This window comes from Tiliqua scincoides, chromosome 1 (assembly GCF_035046505.1).
Source record: "Tiliqua scincoides isolate rTilSci1 chromosome 1, rTilSci1.hap2, whole genome shotgun sequence".
Lineage (NCBI taxonomy): Eukaryota > Metazoa > Chordata > Lepidosauria > Squamata > Scincidae > Tiliqua > Tiliqua scincoides.
The window spans coordinates 205,307,187-205,320,579 of NC_089821.1; the positions used below are offsets into that span (position 1 = coordinate 205,307,187).

Genomic DNA, 13,393 nt, shown 5'->3' on the forward strand with positions numbered 1-13,393 from the left:
GGAAAATGGGTATAATTATCCACATCAGGCTTTAGTCCATTCGCTCTTTCATCTCAGTAGCAGAAACTGTATTTTTAAGTATGCTTTTGAAACTTTTCATGACAGGGTGCATTTATGTTGTCAGAGTGAATGTCTAAGAGCAGTTAGATTGGTCATTTACAGTGCTAAGCAGTCTGGGAATCATTCTGATGCATGGGAGCTGGATGAAAAGTTACAATGATTAATTATGACAAGGTTAAAATGAGCACCTTTTAAAAATGTAAATGTTAATCAGGGCTTCTGGGTTCTGTAATGCTGGGCAGAGGTGTTTGGACCTGCATACAGATGAATTTGCTTAGCTTATTGTGTGTTATGCGAGAAATGATATTTTGAATAGAAATTGGACTGTCCAACTTTTCATAACTCACAAATCTCTATTCTAAAAGTACAAACATCACTGGAAGTCCATTCCAATACTCTTTGTCGCTCCATCATTTCTGCATGATATTTCAGCAAGGAATGATGAAAAAACGAAACGAATGAGCTGTTTGTTTTCACAGCCAGTGAACTGAATTGCTGGATATTAAGACAGAATAGGAAGCTGGAAGCATAATCCATTAGGAATTGACTTCCTGTGCAAGATCATTTGAAGTTATAGTGAATTGCTTGTGGGCACAGTTGTTGCACAAATTTTAAGTAGTTAATAATTGACTTTTGCGTGGCTTGTAATTGGGTTATTCACTTGTTTCATTAATCTCTTTAGTTTGTTTAGAGTTACAATGTGTAACTTGAAAATGTACAACCCAATGCATACAGTTTCTGTCTGCTGTGATTTCATAACATACCTGAAATGACAGTATAATATGAAAGGGTCGTTTGGCTGTTTCTCAGCTCAGTCCAAAAAAGGCAGCTCAAGTGCATTAACAGAGGGGACACATGGAATTGGAAGCCATCAAGGGTCAGATGAGAAGCTGCTGGAGGCTCTTAGGCTGCCATTTTCCTGTCCTTGATCTGTGGAAATTTCATCCACCCTTGGACTGTTTGATGCCTTTTAATATTGCAATTATAATATTACAGTTCCTGTGTGTAGTACATTTTAAACAGTATGATCTGAATTCAGTGTTCCTCTTCAAGTGAATCAGAAGTAGGTCTGTGAACAAGATCTGGAATAGGTTAGACCAGGGGTGCTCACACTTTTTTGGCTCGAGAGCTACTTTGAAACCCAGCAAGGCCCAGAGATCTACCAGAGTTTTTTTTACAATGTTTGCGCCATCATAACATATAACATTTATGTGTACAATGTATGTTGGTGTACCTTGAACCCCACTGAGTATAACAGGATTTACTCCTGAGTAGACATGCCTAGGATTAGGCTGTGAGGCTGCAATCCTAGCCACACTTACCTGGGAGTAAGCCCCATTGAGTACAATGGGCCTTACTCCTGACGTTTCCTCCCAGAGGCACCTGAAGGGGGGGGGATCAGCACTCCGCGATCTACTCATTTTGCCTCGCGATCTACCGGTAGATCACAATCCACCTATTGAGCACCCCTGGGTTAGACACTGTGCAATATTAAATTTTATTTCCTATCAATTAGCCCTGAGTTCGCTGCATGTTGGTTTGTATTGTGGCAAGAGCCTAGAACCTGCCAGAGGTGAAAAGAGGTTTCCATATGCATCTCTAATGTTTTCTGTTCTAGATTTGTAGTGGGTTTCAGTTGTGAACAGTTTGGAGAGCCTATTATGACTCAAAAATGGGGCATAAATATAATAAAAATATCAGGAGGTCATGACCGACTTTCTGTAGTAGTGAAGCAGAGTGAGAGATACATACGTATTGTTTGTAGTCATTGAAAATTGTGGCCTTGATGTGCCAAATCATTTTATTTCCCTTGCTCTCCACCAGTTAATGAATTCTGAAAATTCTCTTTGAAGTAGCTTTGCAATTTAGAGAACAAATTACTGCAGGAGAACATTTACAGCCCAGTCCTAAGCTTCCGGTGCCCAGAGGAACAGTGGCGCAAAAATGGTAACCGCTGTATCCTGTGGGCGCGGGAAAGTCACCGGAGGTCTCCTCGGGGAGAGTGTGCGCCCCCTTCCCTGAGTAAGGGTGCAGGCCCCACAGTGAGGCTTCTCAAGTCTGTGCCAGCCGTTTTGCCAGCACATACCTGAGAATCTCCATGTCTGGCGTTTCAGCCAGGCACAGAGGATAGGATCCAGTGGAGGAGGCCTCTATTGTTTCCACCCCCCCACCTGGGCTGGTTCCATCCTGTCTGCCCCAGAACGCCTTCCCCCGCCCTGAAAACCCACACTGCCGCTTGGGAATCTCACTCACCTCTAGACAGTTGCACGGCATCCTCCTTCTGGCACTGTACTTAGTGTCAAAACTTCCTCCTTCCATGGTGCCATAAACTTTATGGCACATTTATGATACCTGCTACTAGAGCTCAGTGCTGGTGCTATGGCCCTTTAGGATTGGGCCCTTAGTAACCTTGCTAATTGTCACTAAAGTGTAAGAGGAAGATAATCGATCTCTCAAAAGGGAGAGTATTTTAAGCACGTATTACTGAAAAATGTGTTAAAACTTCTACAAAACAGTAATGATAAATGTGCTGTTAAAAATATCTGCTTTATTTGTGGAGGTAAACTGTGGAGTGGCTGCCGCAAGAGAATAGCAAGAATATCAGTTGTTGAAGTTTTGATTTCTTTGTTAACAGTGAAGCTCACTGAAGTGATTTGTTGGCTGGAGTATTACCCACAAGGATGGAATGTAATCCAGAACCAAACGGCTAAAATAATATAGCTGAAGACAGATTAATAGATAGTTTCTTCCTTGAATCTATTGCAATTTGATTTTGGTCCAAGACTAGAAAGACTTGGTGCCATTTCAGGGTAGTTATGTGGATAGCTGGTGCACCGTGTGAGTTTATGATATTAAAAGCAAGCATGTCACAATAAATGATAAGTGTAGAATAGTATGTGGAAAGACAGCTAGAGCCTTGAAAAAGAAACACTAGGTAAAATGTATTGAGTTCATTTTTCTTACACTGTTCTACGTAAGACAGGCCTTCCTGGAACAAAGATGACTGAAAAGAAAAGTGTAATTCTGTTTCTCAGCAGGTGTTTCAGTCTATTGACAAGAAAAGGAGAATAGCTTTAGTATACTTGCTTTTGTATCTGGCAGAGGGAGTTGGAACTTCAGTTTGTACATTGTTGATGGGAAGATATATTAGTGCATTATTGCCAGAATTTAAAAGAGCAATCTTAGTCAAGTTGTGTGAGGCACTAGGAGGTATATGAAGGCAATCTGCTTTCCTAACTGTGTTGCTTTCACTTGGTAGTTTTCCTTACTTCAGAAATGTGACCTTTTTCCCTTTTGTTTAAACGTGTGCTAGGAAATACTTAAGGAAATGTTCATTTCTTTTGAAAGGTCTGAAATCACTTAAGTTTTCATCAACAAGGTACCACCAGTGTTGTAGTAATGTAGGGTGGGGGTCAAAGGTCAGCCAGATCACGCATAGGTTGAGGACCCACAATCTCCTAGGGGCTCAACTGGCCAACCTCTGAAATTTCCCAGTGTGTCACAAGTCACTCAGTTAAAACACTGAGGAAGGGGCATCTTCACGCACATGCATGTACATGCATCATATGCATGCAAAGCCAGGAGGCAGGCTTGGGATTGGGCTTCACTCAAGGGCCTCTAGATCCTGTTGATAGCACTGGTATTGGTGAAGAAAAGCAGTTCATTTTGGCAAAAACATCTTTTGAACCTTACATTCAGTCATTTCTGTTAGGTTGCCCTCCATTTCTCTTACATTGTCACAGTGGCTGTAACTCTGCTACCTCGCTCTTTCCAGCACAGACCCAATTTGACATCCAAGCAAGATAATCAGTGGAAGAAATGAATCTGTCTTATGTTGACTCTGGCCATTGGTTCAGCTAGTTCAGTATTGTCTACACTGACTACACTGTCTGCAATCCCCTCCCTACTGACAAAGGTTCTGAAATTTGACTTCCAAACCAGAGCTAGAAGAATCTCAGTCATGCCTCTCCAGTCCTCCCCAGTTTAGCCCTCCTCAGCCCTTTGCCATCTCCAAAACACCCTTTAGTTTACTCAACCTCAGCGAGGTGCCCATGCAGCCTAGCCCACAGGTGTACACATTTGGTCCTTGTATTTGGTCCTGTTGAGCAGAAGTGGTTTAAGGCTGCACTCCTTTTTTAGTTTCTAGCACTAGAGAGCTGTTGTTTAAAAAAAAAAAAGCTTCCAGCATGCTTGGGTCGCATTTTTTTTTTTAGTTTCCAGCATGGTAGGCATGCTAGAATTTCTCCTAGTGAGCTCGGAGCTAGAAGTATGGCCATCACCATGCATATGTCACTTCCACCTATTTTCCTATTAAAGAACAGAGGAACCTGTCGAAAACATGGTGTGGTCCCCAGAGTGTATAGAAACAATATGGCAACCTCTATACAATTGATTTAAATGAGGAGATGCCATTTTGTTGTTTTTTTAAATAACGGTCCTTTAAGCATGCTAGCAGCAAGCGGGAAATGTCACTTCCACATTTTTCCTAGGTTAAAAAAAACACAGTCTAAATTGTGTGGCACAGGGCTTTTTCTTTCTTTTCTCTAAACAGGAAGAAAAGTAAAAGGGCTTGTGAGAGTTGTAGCCTTTCTGCAGGCAATTTCCATTGCAATAGTACTCACAAAGGCTAAAATTCTATGAGTCTTTTTGCCTTTCTTTCTGTTTGGAAAAAAGAAAACTCACTACTGCCTCTAGAGAATTGAAGAAGGGAGCTCCCCACTGGTGCTGTGGTAAGTAAAGTGTTCCTTTGAAAGGTGGGTCGGTAGAAGCCAATCGTGGAGAGTGTTTGGGGCGTGGAAGAGCGGGTAAATGTATCTACCAAACAGAATGACTTGGTACATGACATGATTTTTTTTTTAATTAAAAAAAGAAAATATTGAATAATTTAAGCATGATTTAAAGGTGAACTGCAGTCAAATTAGACTCTTTTTCCTATTGTAAATAGAAGGAAGCAGCAAAAACCTACAAATTTTTTAAAATGGCAGTTGATCTGCTTCATACCTTTCTCTTGGAAGACTATAAAGCAAAGGAAAAGCATTACACTGAAACAGCTGTAGCCGTCTGTGAAGTTGTATTGTTGCAGTTAAAGAAAAAAGCCAACCATCATGGTTTATGATATGCTTTCATAGCATAACTGTTTTATGACTTACAGTGGGAGATCATGTTTACTTATGGTCTTCATGAGTATAGGCCTGTGGGTTTAAATATGGTTTGATATTTGTGTTATTGTCTCTAAACAAAGAATGTAGTTCTCATAGCATTAGAACTGGACAAAGCTATCTTTCTCTATGTCAGGAATTCTACAGATGTTTTTCCAGTATCAGTAAGTTTCCTTCATAAAGAAAGTGTGTGGTCTGACATGTTGGCAGTCACATTTAGTATTCTCAAGTAGGAATGCCTTAAGACACCTTAGTTTTATGTATTAATGGATTCATGGTCCAATCCTATCTGAGATTGGGAGCCCAATCCTGGGCTCCATGTGCTGGCTTACTGCCAGTGTGCACTGTCTCAAACGTGCTGTAAGGCACGTTTGCGTGGCCTAACTCTGGCCAGTGCTGGGCTAGCGCCAGGCAGGCACCCAGCCTCTGCCGCTCAGCAGTCACGCGGTCAGAGGGCTAAGAAGAGGGCGGGGAGGAGGTGTGACAGGGAGGCAGGGAGAGGGCAGGGAGAGGCGTGCCAGGGGGAGGGAGCGGGGAGGAGGGGAGATGGAACTGGTGGAGCTCCACTCCACTGAATCCTGCGCATTTATGTGGGGCTTGGTGCCCAACACGAACGCACATTGCAGGGCTACTTTCTTTAGCCGGGAGAAGGGGACAAAAGTCTCCTTCTCCTGAGGTGCTCCCCGTGGCTGCTGTTGGCGCGCAGGATGCGGTGGTATCCATTTTTGGTGCCGCTGCAGCTGCACACCACGGGAGCTCACCAGCACCAGGTTTATGACTGCAGACAGAATTCCACTTTTGTAAAATGTTTTCCGGCAGTGTGCTGCCAGTGGTGATATTGACTGCTCAGCCACAAGTGGCAGCACCACCAGAATGGAACAGGTAAGTATAATGGGGACAGGAAAGGGAAGAAATCATGGTCATCCCAGACAAGGCAGAAGACAGAAAGGGGAGTGAACTGTGGGCAGTTATTGGTGCACTCATATGCATTGTCATCCTAACCCTGTCCATCTCCCTTACCACTGCCATTACATGCCTTGAACTTAAGCCTGCTAAACAGCAGGTGACTATCCAAGGAGACTTATGGTGGTGTTGGAGGCTTTCCCTTGGGTAAGCAAACAAAAGTCCACTCACCCCAAGGAGATCTTTCTGACTCACTTCCCCCCCCCCATGGATATAGTGCACACTTTATTTATGCAGCTGCATCAGCGGGGGGGGGGGGAGAGGGGTTTGGGTAGGATTTGAATGCAATCAGGCAGGTTATAATTCATAGAAAGTTCAACTAGGGAGTCTTTTTCAGCATCTAATCCAGGGGTCTCCAAACCCCGGTCCGGGGGCCAGATGCGGCCCGCGGCGAGCCTCTATCCGGCCTGCAGCCAGCCTCTTGTTCCATCAAAGCCTCTGGCCCACTTGACCGGACATGATTGGAGCTGTGCTCTGGTTGCATCAGAAGGGTGTTCTAAGGGCCAGAGAGATTGAATGAATGAGCCCATTCATTCATTTATTCACTCATTTAAATTCCATCTCTAATTTATTTATAGAAATTTTATATTTAAATTTTTTTTTCTGGCCCTCAACACCTTGCCAGATATTTGATGTGGCCCTCTGGCCAAAAAGTTTGGAGACCCCTGTCTAATCTCTCTGCTTCTATTTTTCAGTGCTGTCAGCTGCCCGTATTCTGAGATAAACCTGAACAAAGAGCATATTCTTTCAGACCGTTTAAGTGGTGAGCTGCCTTTGAATAATCTACCTATGCATTGGAACAGAAAGCCAGAAGTAAATGAAAGACCAGCCTCTCCTGTAATCAAGTAATTATGACCGTAACAGAATTATAATTGTGCTTCATTACACAGTTCATTGTGCCTGAAGGCTCAGAATGTATGCATATTGTGTGTCCATTTCAAAGGAACATTGGCAACTCATGAGCTAGTGGTTGACTTTTCTGTAAGTGTGTGTTTTTTAAATTGCTGATTGATTTATTCTATAGTATCTCTGCACTTTCTTTGAGACATAATTCTAAAAGTGAATCCAAGAGCTATTCCAGGCATGATCAAGTGGTTAGGCATACCCAGTGGAACCCAGTTTTACTTTTGAGCTGCATACATTCTGATCGTATCAGGAAATACTTTTGAAACTTCCTATGGTTTCAAAAATGTTTCCCTTGCACTGCAAGGGACATAGAAAAACAGGCCCCAAACATAATTGTGTGTAACAAATTATATAGTTCTTTGAATTCAAACCAATATAAATATGTTTTGTTCATGGAAGTTGGGGAAATTATGCACATGCTTATTTGGGGGATCATTTTTATAATCCATTGTTTTGGATGCTTTTTGTTTGGAAAGATAACTAATTACTCTTTGCATGTGTTGCTGAAGAATCTTCCTGCAACCCAGATTGCTTCTTCCAAGACACTGAACCTTAGGTCTAAACTTATTTATTTTCTTAAATCAATACAATAGGGGAAACTCAAACTTGAAAATTAGTTTTGCATGAAAAGCTGGCAGCTGATAACACATTTATGATTAACATGTTCACTAGGCAAAGAGAAAACAGATGTATTATTTTTGCTAGATTTCAGAATCACTGTCAGCAGCTATTATTTATAAACCATTTCTAATGCTTGGTTTCCTATAGAATGGAATGCAGTCATGATTTTAATCTCAAAAATACTCAAACAGGTTCATTCAATTAAAGATTGACCTTGTATTAGTCACTGACAATGGAACTTAGGGCACGATCCTACCCTGTGCTGGAACAGGCAAGCTAGAAGGCTTGTGCTGTATCCAGCACAAGATAGGGGCCAAAGGTGGCTCAGCCAGAGGCAAGGGGAAACTTTTTTCCCCTTACATCTGGAAAGGCACCCTTTCCCCTATGGGACTCCTCAGACTTGCGCTACCTCTTGAGGTTGCGCAACCCCAAGGAGACCGGAGCGGCTTGAAGCCGCTCCACTATCCCCGGGAATGGGGGTTGGGATCCGGCATAACTGCTGGATCCCAGCCCCACCTCCTGTTCCCTGCCCAACTGCCCCAGGGCCACGCACCGCCTGCCCTCCCCCTGCCCAGGAACATCTCCCTCTCTGCCCCTTCCCCGCCTACCTTGTTCCAGTCTCCGCAGGTCAGTGCGCCTCTGGGTGCCAGCCTAGCAGACTCCTGAGGAGGCGCAAACGTGCCTTACAGCATGTTTGCAACCCTCCTGGGTCGGCGCAAAGGACTTGTGCTGGCCCAAGTCAAGGACTGGATTGCGCCTTACTTTTCTAAACCTCTGTAGCAAACAACCATTCCGTTCTTCTTTAAGTTACAAGATTAATATAAAGTCTATATGCCTTTGTAGTCCTCCAAGTTCTAACATTGTTATTGTGGTTAAAACTAAACATTGAGAGTACATGTAGACTCACTAGAGACTCACTAATCCATTAATTGAAGAAAAAAAAAGCTATAGATTGGCATCTGGTGCCTGTTGCATTCCATACATTCTGAAAAGAGATTTCCAGTTTTGTATTAATTGTGTGAAGTAAAATTTCCTGTAAGGTTTTTTTAGTATTAGTTGTAAATTTATGTTAATAGTAGATAAGAAAATGTAAACAATATTTTTTCTTGCGTAGCATTCAGCCTGCTGTTATTTCTTAAATTCCGTTATTAATTTTGCCATAAATCTCAGGTTTTAAACATTTGTCTATTCGTTTTAAACAGTAATAGAACGTGTTCCAGCCCCAATCTCACTGGCTTGAAATCTTCTGCTCATGTTAATTCATCAAAGCCTGAAGACATGGGTGTAAAGCATCTTTGCAAAAAGCCTCTGATGTGTGATGTTAAAGAAAAGAATGACAGGTATCCTTCAGATATGTTTAAAATATGCCGCATTGTGGTTCTGATCTTCAGAATCTTAGTGGCAATAACTGCTTCCCAATTTAAATGGTTTTTAAGGTCTCCTAATTGTTAAATGTACATTATAAAAATAGAGGAGTTTGAAAACGGTGATTTTTTTTTACTCAGAAGTAAGCCCATTGTGTTCAGTATGACGGGCAACCCAATCCTATGCTAGCTGCCAGTGCTGCGGTACAGTGGCTGGGTTACCACAGAGCTTACATTTACTGGGGAGTGAATTATTACCTATTTTATAAATCATCTATAGAAATATTTCTGTACCAGGATGCCCAGCTTAGTTAATATATTGGGTCCAATAGTTTTATGGCATCTGCTGAGGGCCGGAAGTGATGCCATTAAGGAGGAAGTTATGTCATTAAGACTGCAATCCTAACCTCATTCTCCTGGGAGTAAGTTCCATTGAACATAATAGGACTTACTTCTGAGTCGACCTGGTTAGAATTGTGCCCCTAAGCCAGTGGTTTTCAAACTCTCAGGGAGTTTGAAAACCGCTGTAAGTCCTTGTGGGGCCAGGGGGGAGGCAGTAGGGGCGGGGGGAAGGCAGCGGCGTGATCCCCAGGATCGTGCTGCTCACGGGACTGCAGGGGCTTGGGTGCACTTACCAGAGCCTCCTGCAGCCTTCTGGGGGTGCGGGGAGCCCTGCGTGACTGTCTGCAGGGCTCCCCGAAGCTGCAAAAGTGAAAGTGGAGCGATCATGCTCCACTTCCGGTTTAGCAGAAGTGGAGCACGATCGCTCCATTTTCACTTCTAAAGCATTGGGAAGCCTGCAGAACATTGCGCAGAGCTCCCTGCACCCCCAGGAGGCTGCAGGAGGCTCTGGTAAGTGCACCCATGCCCCTGCAGCCCCCTGAGTGACACAGTCCTGGGGATTGTGCCAGTGCCTCCTCCCTGCCTCCTGGCTGCCCCCACCCCTTAAGGCGGAAGAGGCTAGGGCCCAAAGGCTGGGGCGTCGTGACGCCCCAGTTTGAAAAACTCTGCTCTAAGCAGATGATGACCAGAAATAAGCACTTTGTTCTCTCATATAAACTCTTTATCTGCAAATGACAGAAGAGAAAATGTGCAAATCTTCATCATATATTCATTTCCAATTATCATGTGGGCTGCCCTTTCAGCAGCACCACTTCTTTCACAGCATCACCACAGTTAAGCAGCTGAGAGGTGGTCTGCGAAGTGATACCTTAGCAAAAGCAGTGCTGCTAAAAGGGCAGCCCGTGTGATCGTTGGGCTCTCCCAGCACCTCGGCAGTGTCTTCTTCTCTCAGCCTTTTTGTTTTGTAGTGTTCCTTCTGAGGCATCCTTCCGCCGTCCCAGAGCCCTGGGAGAAGCAGCACTGCTGAAAGGGTAGCATTAGGAGAACCCAAATATCATGGGGGCTGGATAAAGAGCTTCCGAGGGCTGCATCCAGCCCATAGGCAACAGCCCTGTTTCGCACCCTTGTTCTATACTGTTTTTCAGCTGCTACAGAAAGTTGTTCACAATTTTTACGTCACATAAATGTTTCCACTTGTCCTGTGCTTAAGTAGTGCCATAAGTTATGCACAGTACCATTAGCTAAATTCCTAGAAAACTAATATGAGTAATGTGTTACAGTGTTTCTTAATTAGGATGGTATTGCTCTTTTCTGTGTCCTATTAAATGGTGATGTGTATTAAGAAGAAATCTGTATGATTTGGAAAATAGTGACCAGTTTAGGATTACTTTTTTGGTGGTGTGCTTTTGCTTGTCAAATATGTTGATGGATGTAACAACAATGGCTATTGGGGGCACTATATTCAGCATCACGGGTGAGCATGTAGTGTCCCTGCTCTGATAGTTGGATCATCTCTTGGGAAGAGGTTGGGTTCCAAGCAACTCTTCACCTTTTCTTTTCCTCCTGTTTCTCCCTACCCTAATAATTAACTGGATCAGAGCTGCTCTTATAATCTCTGATAGAAATTGTGAGGAGTTAAAGCCTATACAAGCACAGCTCCTCAGATGAGTTGCTGACTGCTGGGTATGTTGAAATCAAGATTCACTTTGCTGTCAACAGTTTGCTTATTGGCAGCTGAGTGCTCTACTGCAGTGGTTCTCACATGTTTAGCTCTGGGACCCACTTTTTAGAATGAGAATCTGTCAGAACCCACCGGAAGTGACATCATCAAGCAGGAAATAACAGTCCAAAGCTGCAATCCTGCCCACACTTACCCAGGAGTAAGTTCTATTTACTATCATTGTTAAAAGAATATACATAGTAACTTGTTGAAAGTACAGGTCTGTAACATTTCCCCAAATACAGTCACATACCATGGTAGCATCAAGTCTGTTATATTAAAAATGAAATATTGAAATGAATGGGGACCCTCCTGAAATTGACTCATGACCCACCTAGTGGGTCCCGACCCTCAGTTTGAGAAACACTGCTCTACTGTATTTATTGAACAGTGATAATGGAAGGTAGTTCATTTAAATACATGACAGGCAATGTTGCTCCTTTGTGTGTGGTTGCTGTAAAAACTAGAAAGCTGTCGGAGCCTGGTAAAACATTAAGAATGTAATTTATGGTTTTGCATCTTTTTTGCTACAACTTGGCAAAACTGGCAATAATTCATTTATTTTACATCATGTTGGTAGAAAACACATATTTAAAAGTTTTATTCCACACTAATCAGTCTACTGAACCAAAATTTTCTTTCAAGAGGTCTGAACAAACGATCAAGTTTTTGTAATTCCTTTTGCTGTGCCTTGTCATGGAAGGGGATCATATTCATTCTTTTTATGGAATTGTTAGTTCAAAGAAATATTGGTACCATCAATTTTTCTATATTCTGGCCTGTTCTTTCTACACAACTTACGGGGTACCATTATGTCTATAAGAATTTAACATCTCTATCTCCATATTAAATTCCTGAAAGTACTTACTTGACAGATGATTCAGTAAAGCTCTTATGTTCAGGAATTTTTATGAGGATTTGTCCTATAGTAATGCCATTCGATAACAACTGGTGTGGCTATAGAATTCCATGGTGTATTTTGGCTGTATCACAGTTACAAGTAATTTTTAGAGACAGAGGGGGGAAAATTGCTAATATTTTATCATGAACATTTTCTGTTTTTAAGACTTCTGATTTTTATGGAATTGGCACAGACCTTACAATGTCTACATACGAAGAGTCCAATCCTGAAAGCTTGGAGCACCGACGCTGCTGCTCAGCGCCAGCAATGGGTGTTGCAAGCATGCCATAAAGCTTGTTCATAGCACCTGTGGAGGAGGGAGCACTGGTGCTGGGCCAGCACCAGTAGGCACTGAGCCTCGGCACCACATGGATGGCTGGTTGGTGATAAGACTTCTTGGGCAGAGGGAAGGCAGGGAGTCAGCAGAACAAGGAGGGAGGGGAGGATTGGGCCTGGGAGGGGACAGAGATGGTGGCAGTCTCTGCTACTACTGCACCCTAACCCCCCTGGCCCAGACAGCCTGACATGGATCTCCTCGGCTCTGTGCCTGCTCAAACACAGGCGCAGAGCCAAGGAGACCCATTGCCACCTGCTGCTGCCTACCTTCCCCCTGCTAATGCTCCCTTCCCCCAAGGGGACCTCTGGCAGTATCCTGGCACCCACAAGATCTGACAGTGGCTGTTTTGGCACCGCTGGAGCTGTGGGCACTGGGAGGCTTAGGATTGGGCTGTCAATTTCTATAAATATTATTAGTGACCACTATCCCACTAAAGCTGTCTACTACAGGAACTGCTTCCTAACAAGAAGCCACCAACACTCAATGCTCCTGACTTATATAGAACAAATAATAGAAATCCTGTGCTATGGAAATCTCTTCTCTGCATTTAGAGATGTTCATTTTAATTTCCTTTTTAAAAAGAAATGTTCTGTAGTATTTTATCCATAGTAATGTTCTCACCTTCCTTGAGGTGTATGTAGATTCATAAATATTTATTTATGCTTTAATTACACTTCAGAAATACTGTGTAGTGTTAGCATTTAGTGAGTAAATAAGTCCTTGCCCAAGGGCCTTGGCGTGGTGGCTGTTGTTTTGCCACAGTATAATGGAATTCCATGCTTGCAACATAGATATAGCCTATCCATAACAACTCTCATATTAAGAGCTGATAATAGTATGTGACTGGAGATAAAGCACTCTGTTTGGGAAAGTTAATTACATGCAATTGATAACTTACAGTAGTGTTTGGTTTACTGAAGCTTCCTATTAAATTAAGAAGCAATTAAATCCCTGAAAACCTAGATCCAATTATTTTTATTTCATTAGAGTGTCTACAAGCTTATTTTTCAATATTAGTGT

The 13,393-nt window shown here is 42.8% G+C and overlaps 1 protein-coding gene across 1 annotated transcript in view; it reads left to right on the forward strand.

Moving 5' to 3' along the window:
- L3MBTL3 (L3MBTL histone methyl-lysine binding protein 3) overlaps window positions 1-13,393 on the forward strand; it is a 67,168-nt gene that overhangs the window by 44,171 nt on the left and 9,604 nt on the right. Inside the window, exons 16-17 of the mRNA XM_066611200.1 lie at window positions 6,878-7,027; window positions 8,912-9,049. Coding sequence (XP_066467297.1) covers window positions 6,878-7,027; window positions 8,912-9,049 — 288 coding nt within the window. The remainder of the gene's footprint in view (window positions 1-6,877; window positions 7,028-8,911; window positions 9,050-13,393) is intronic.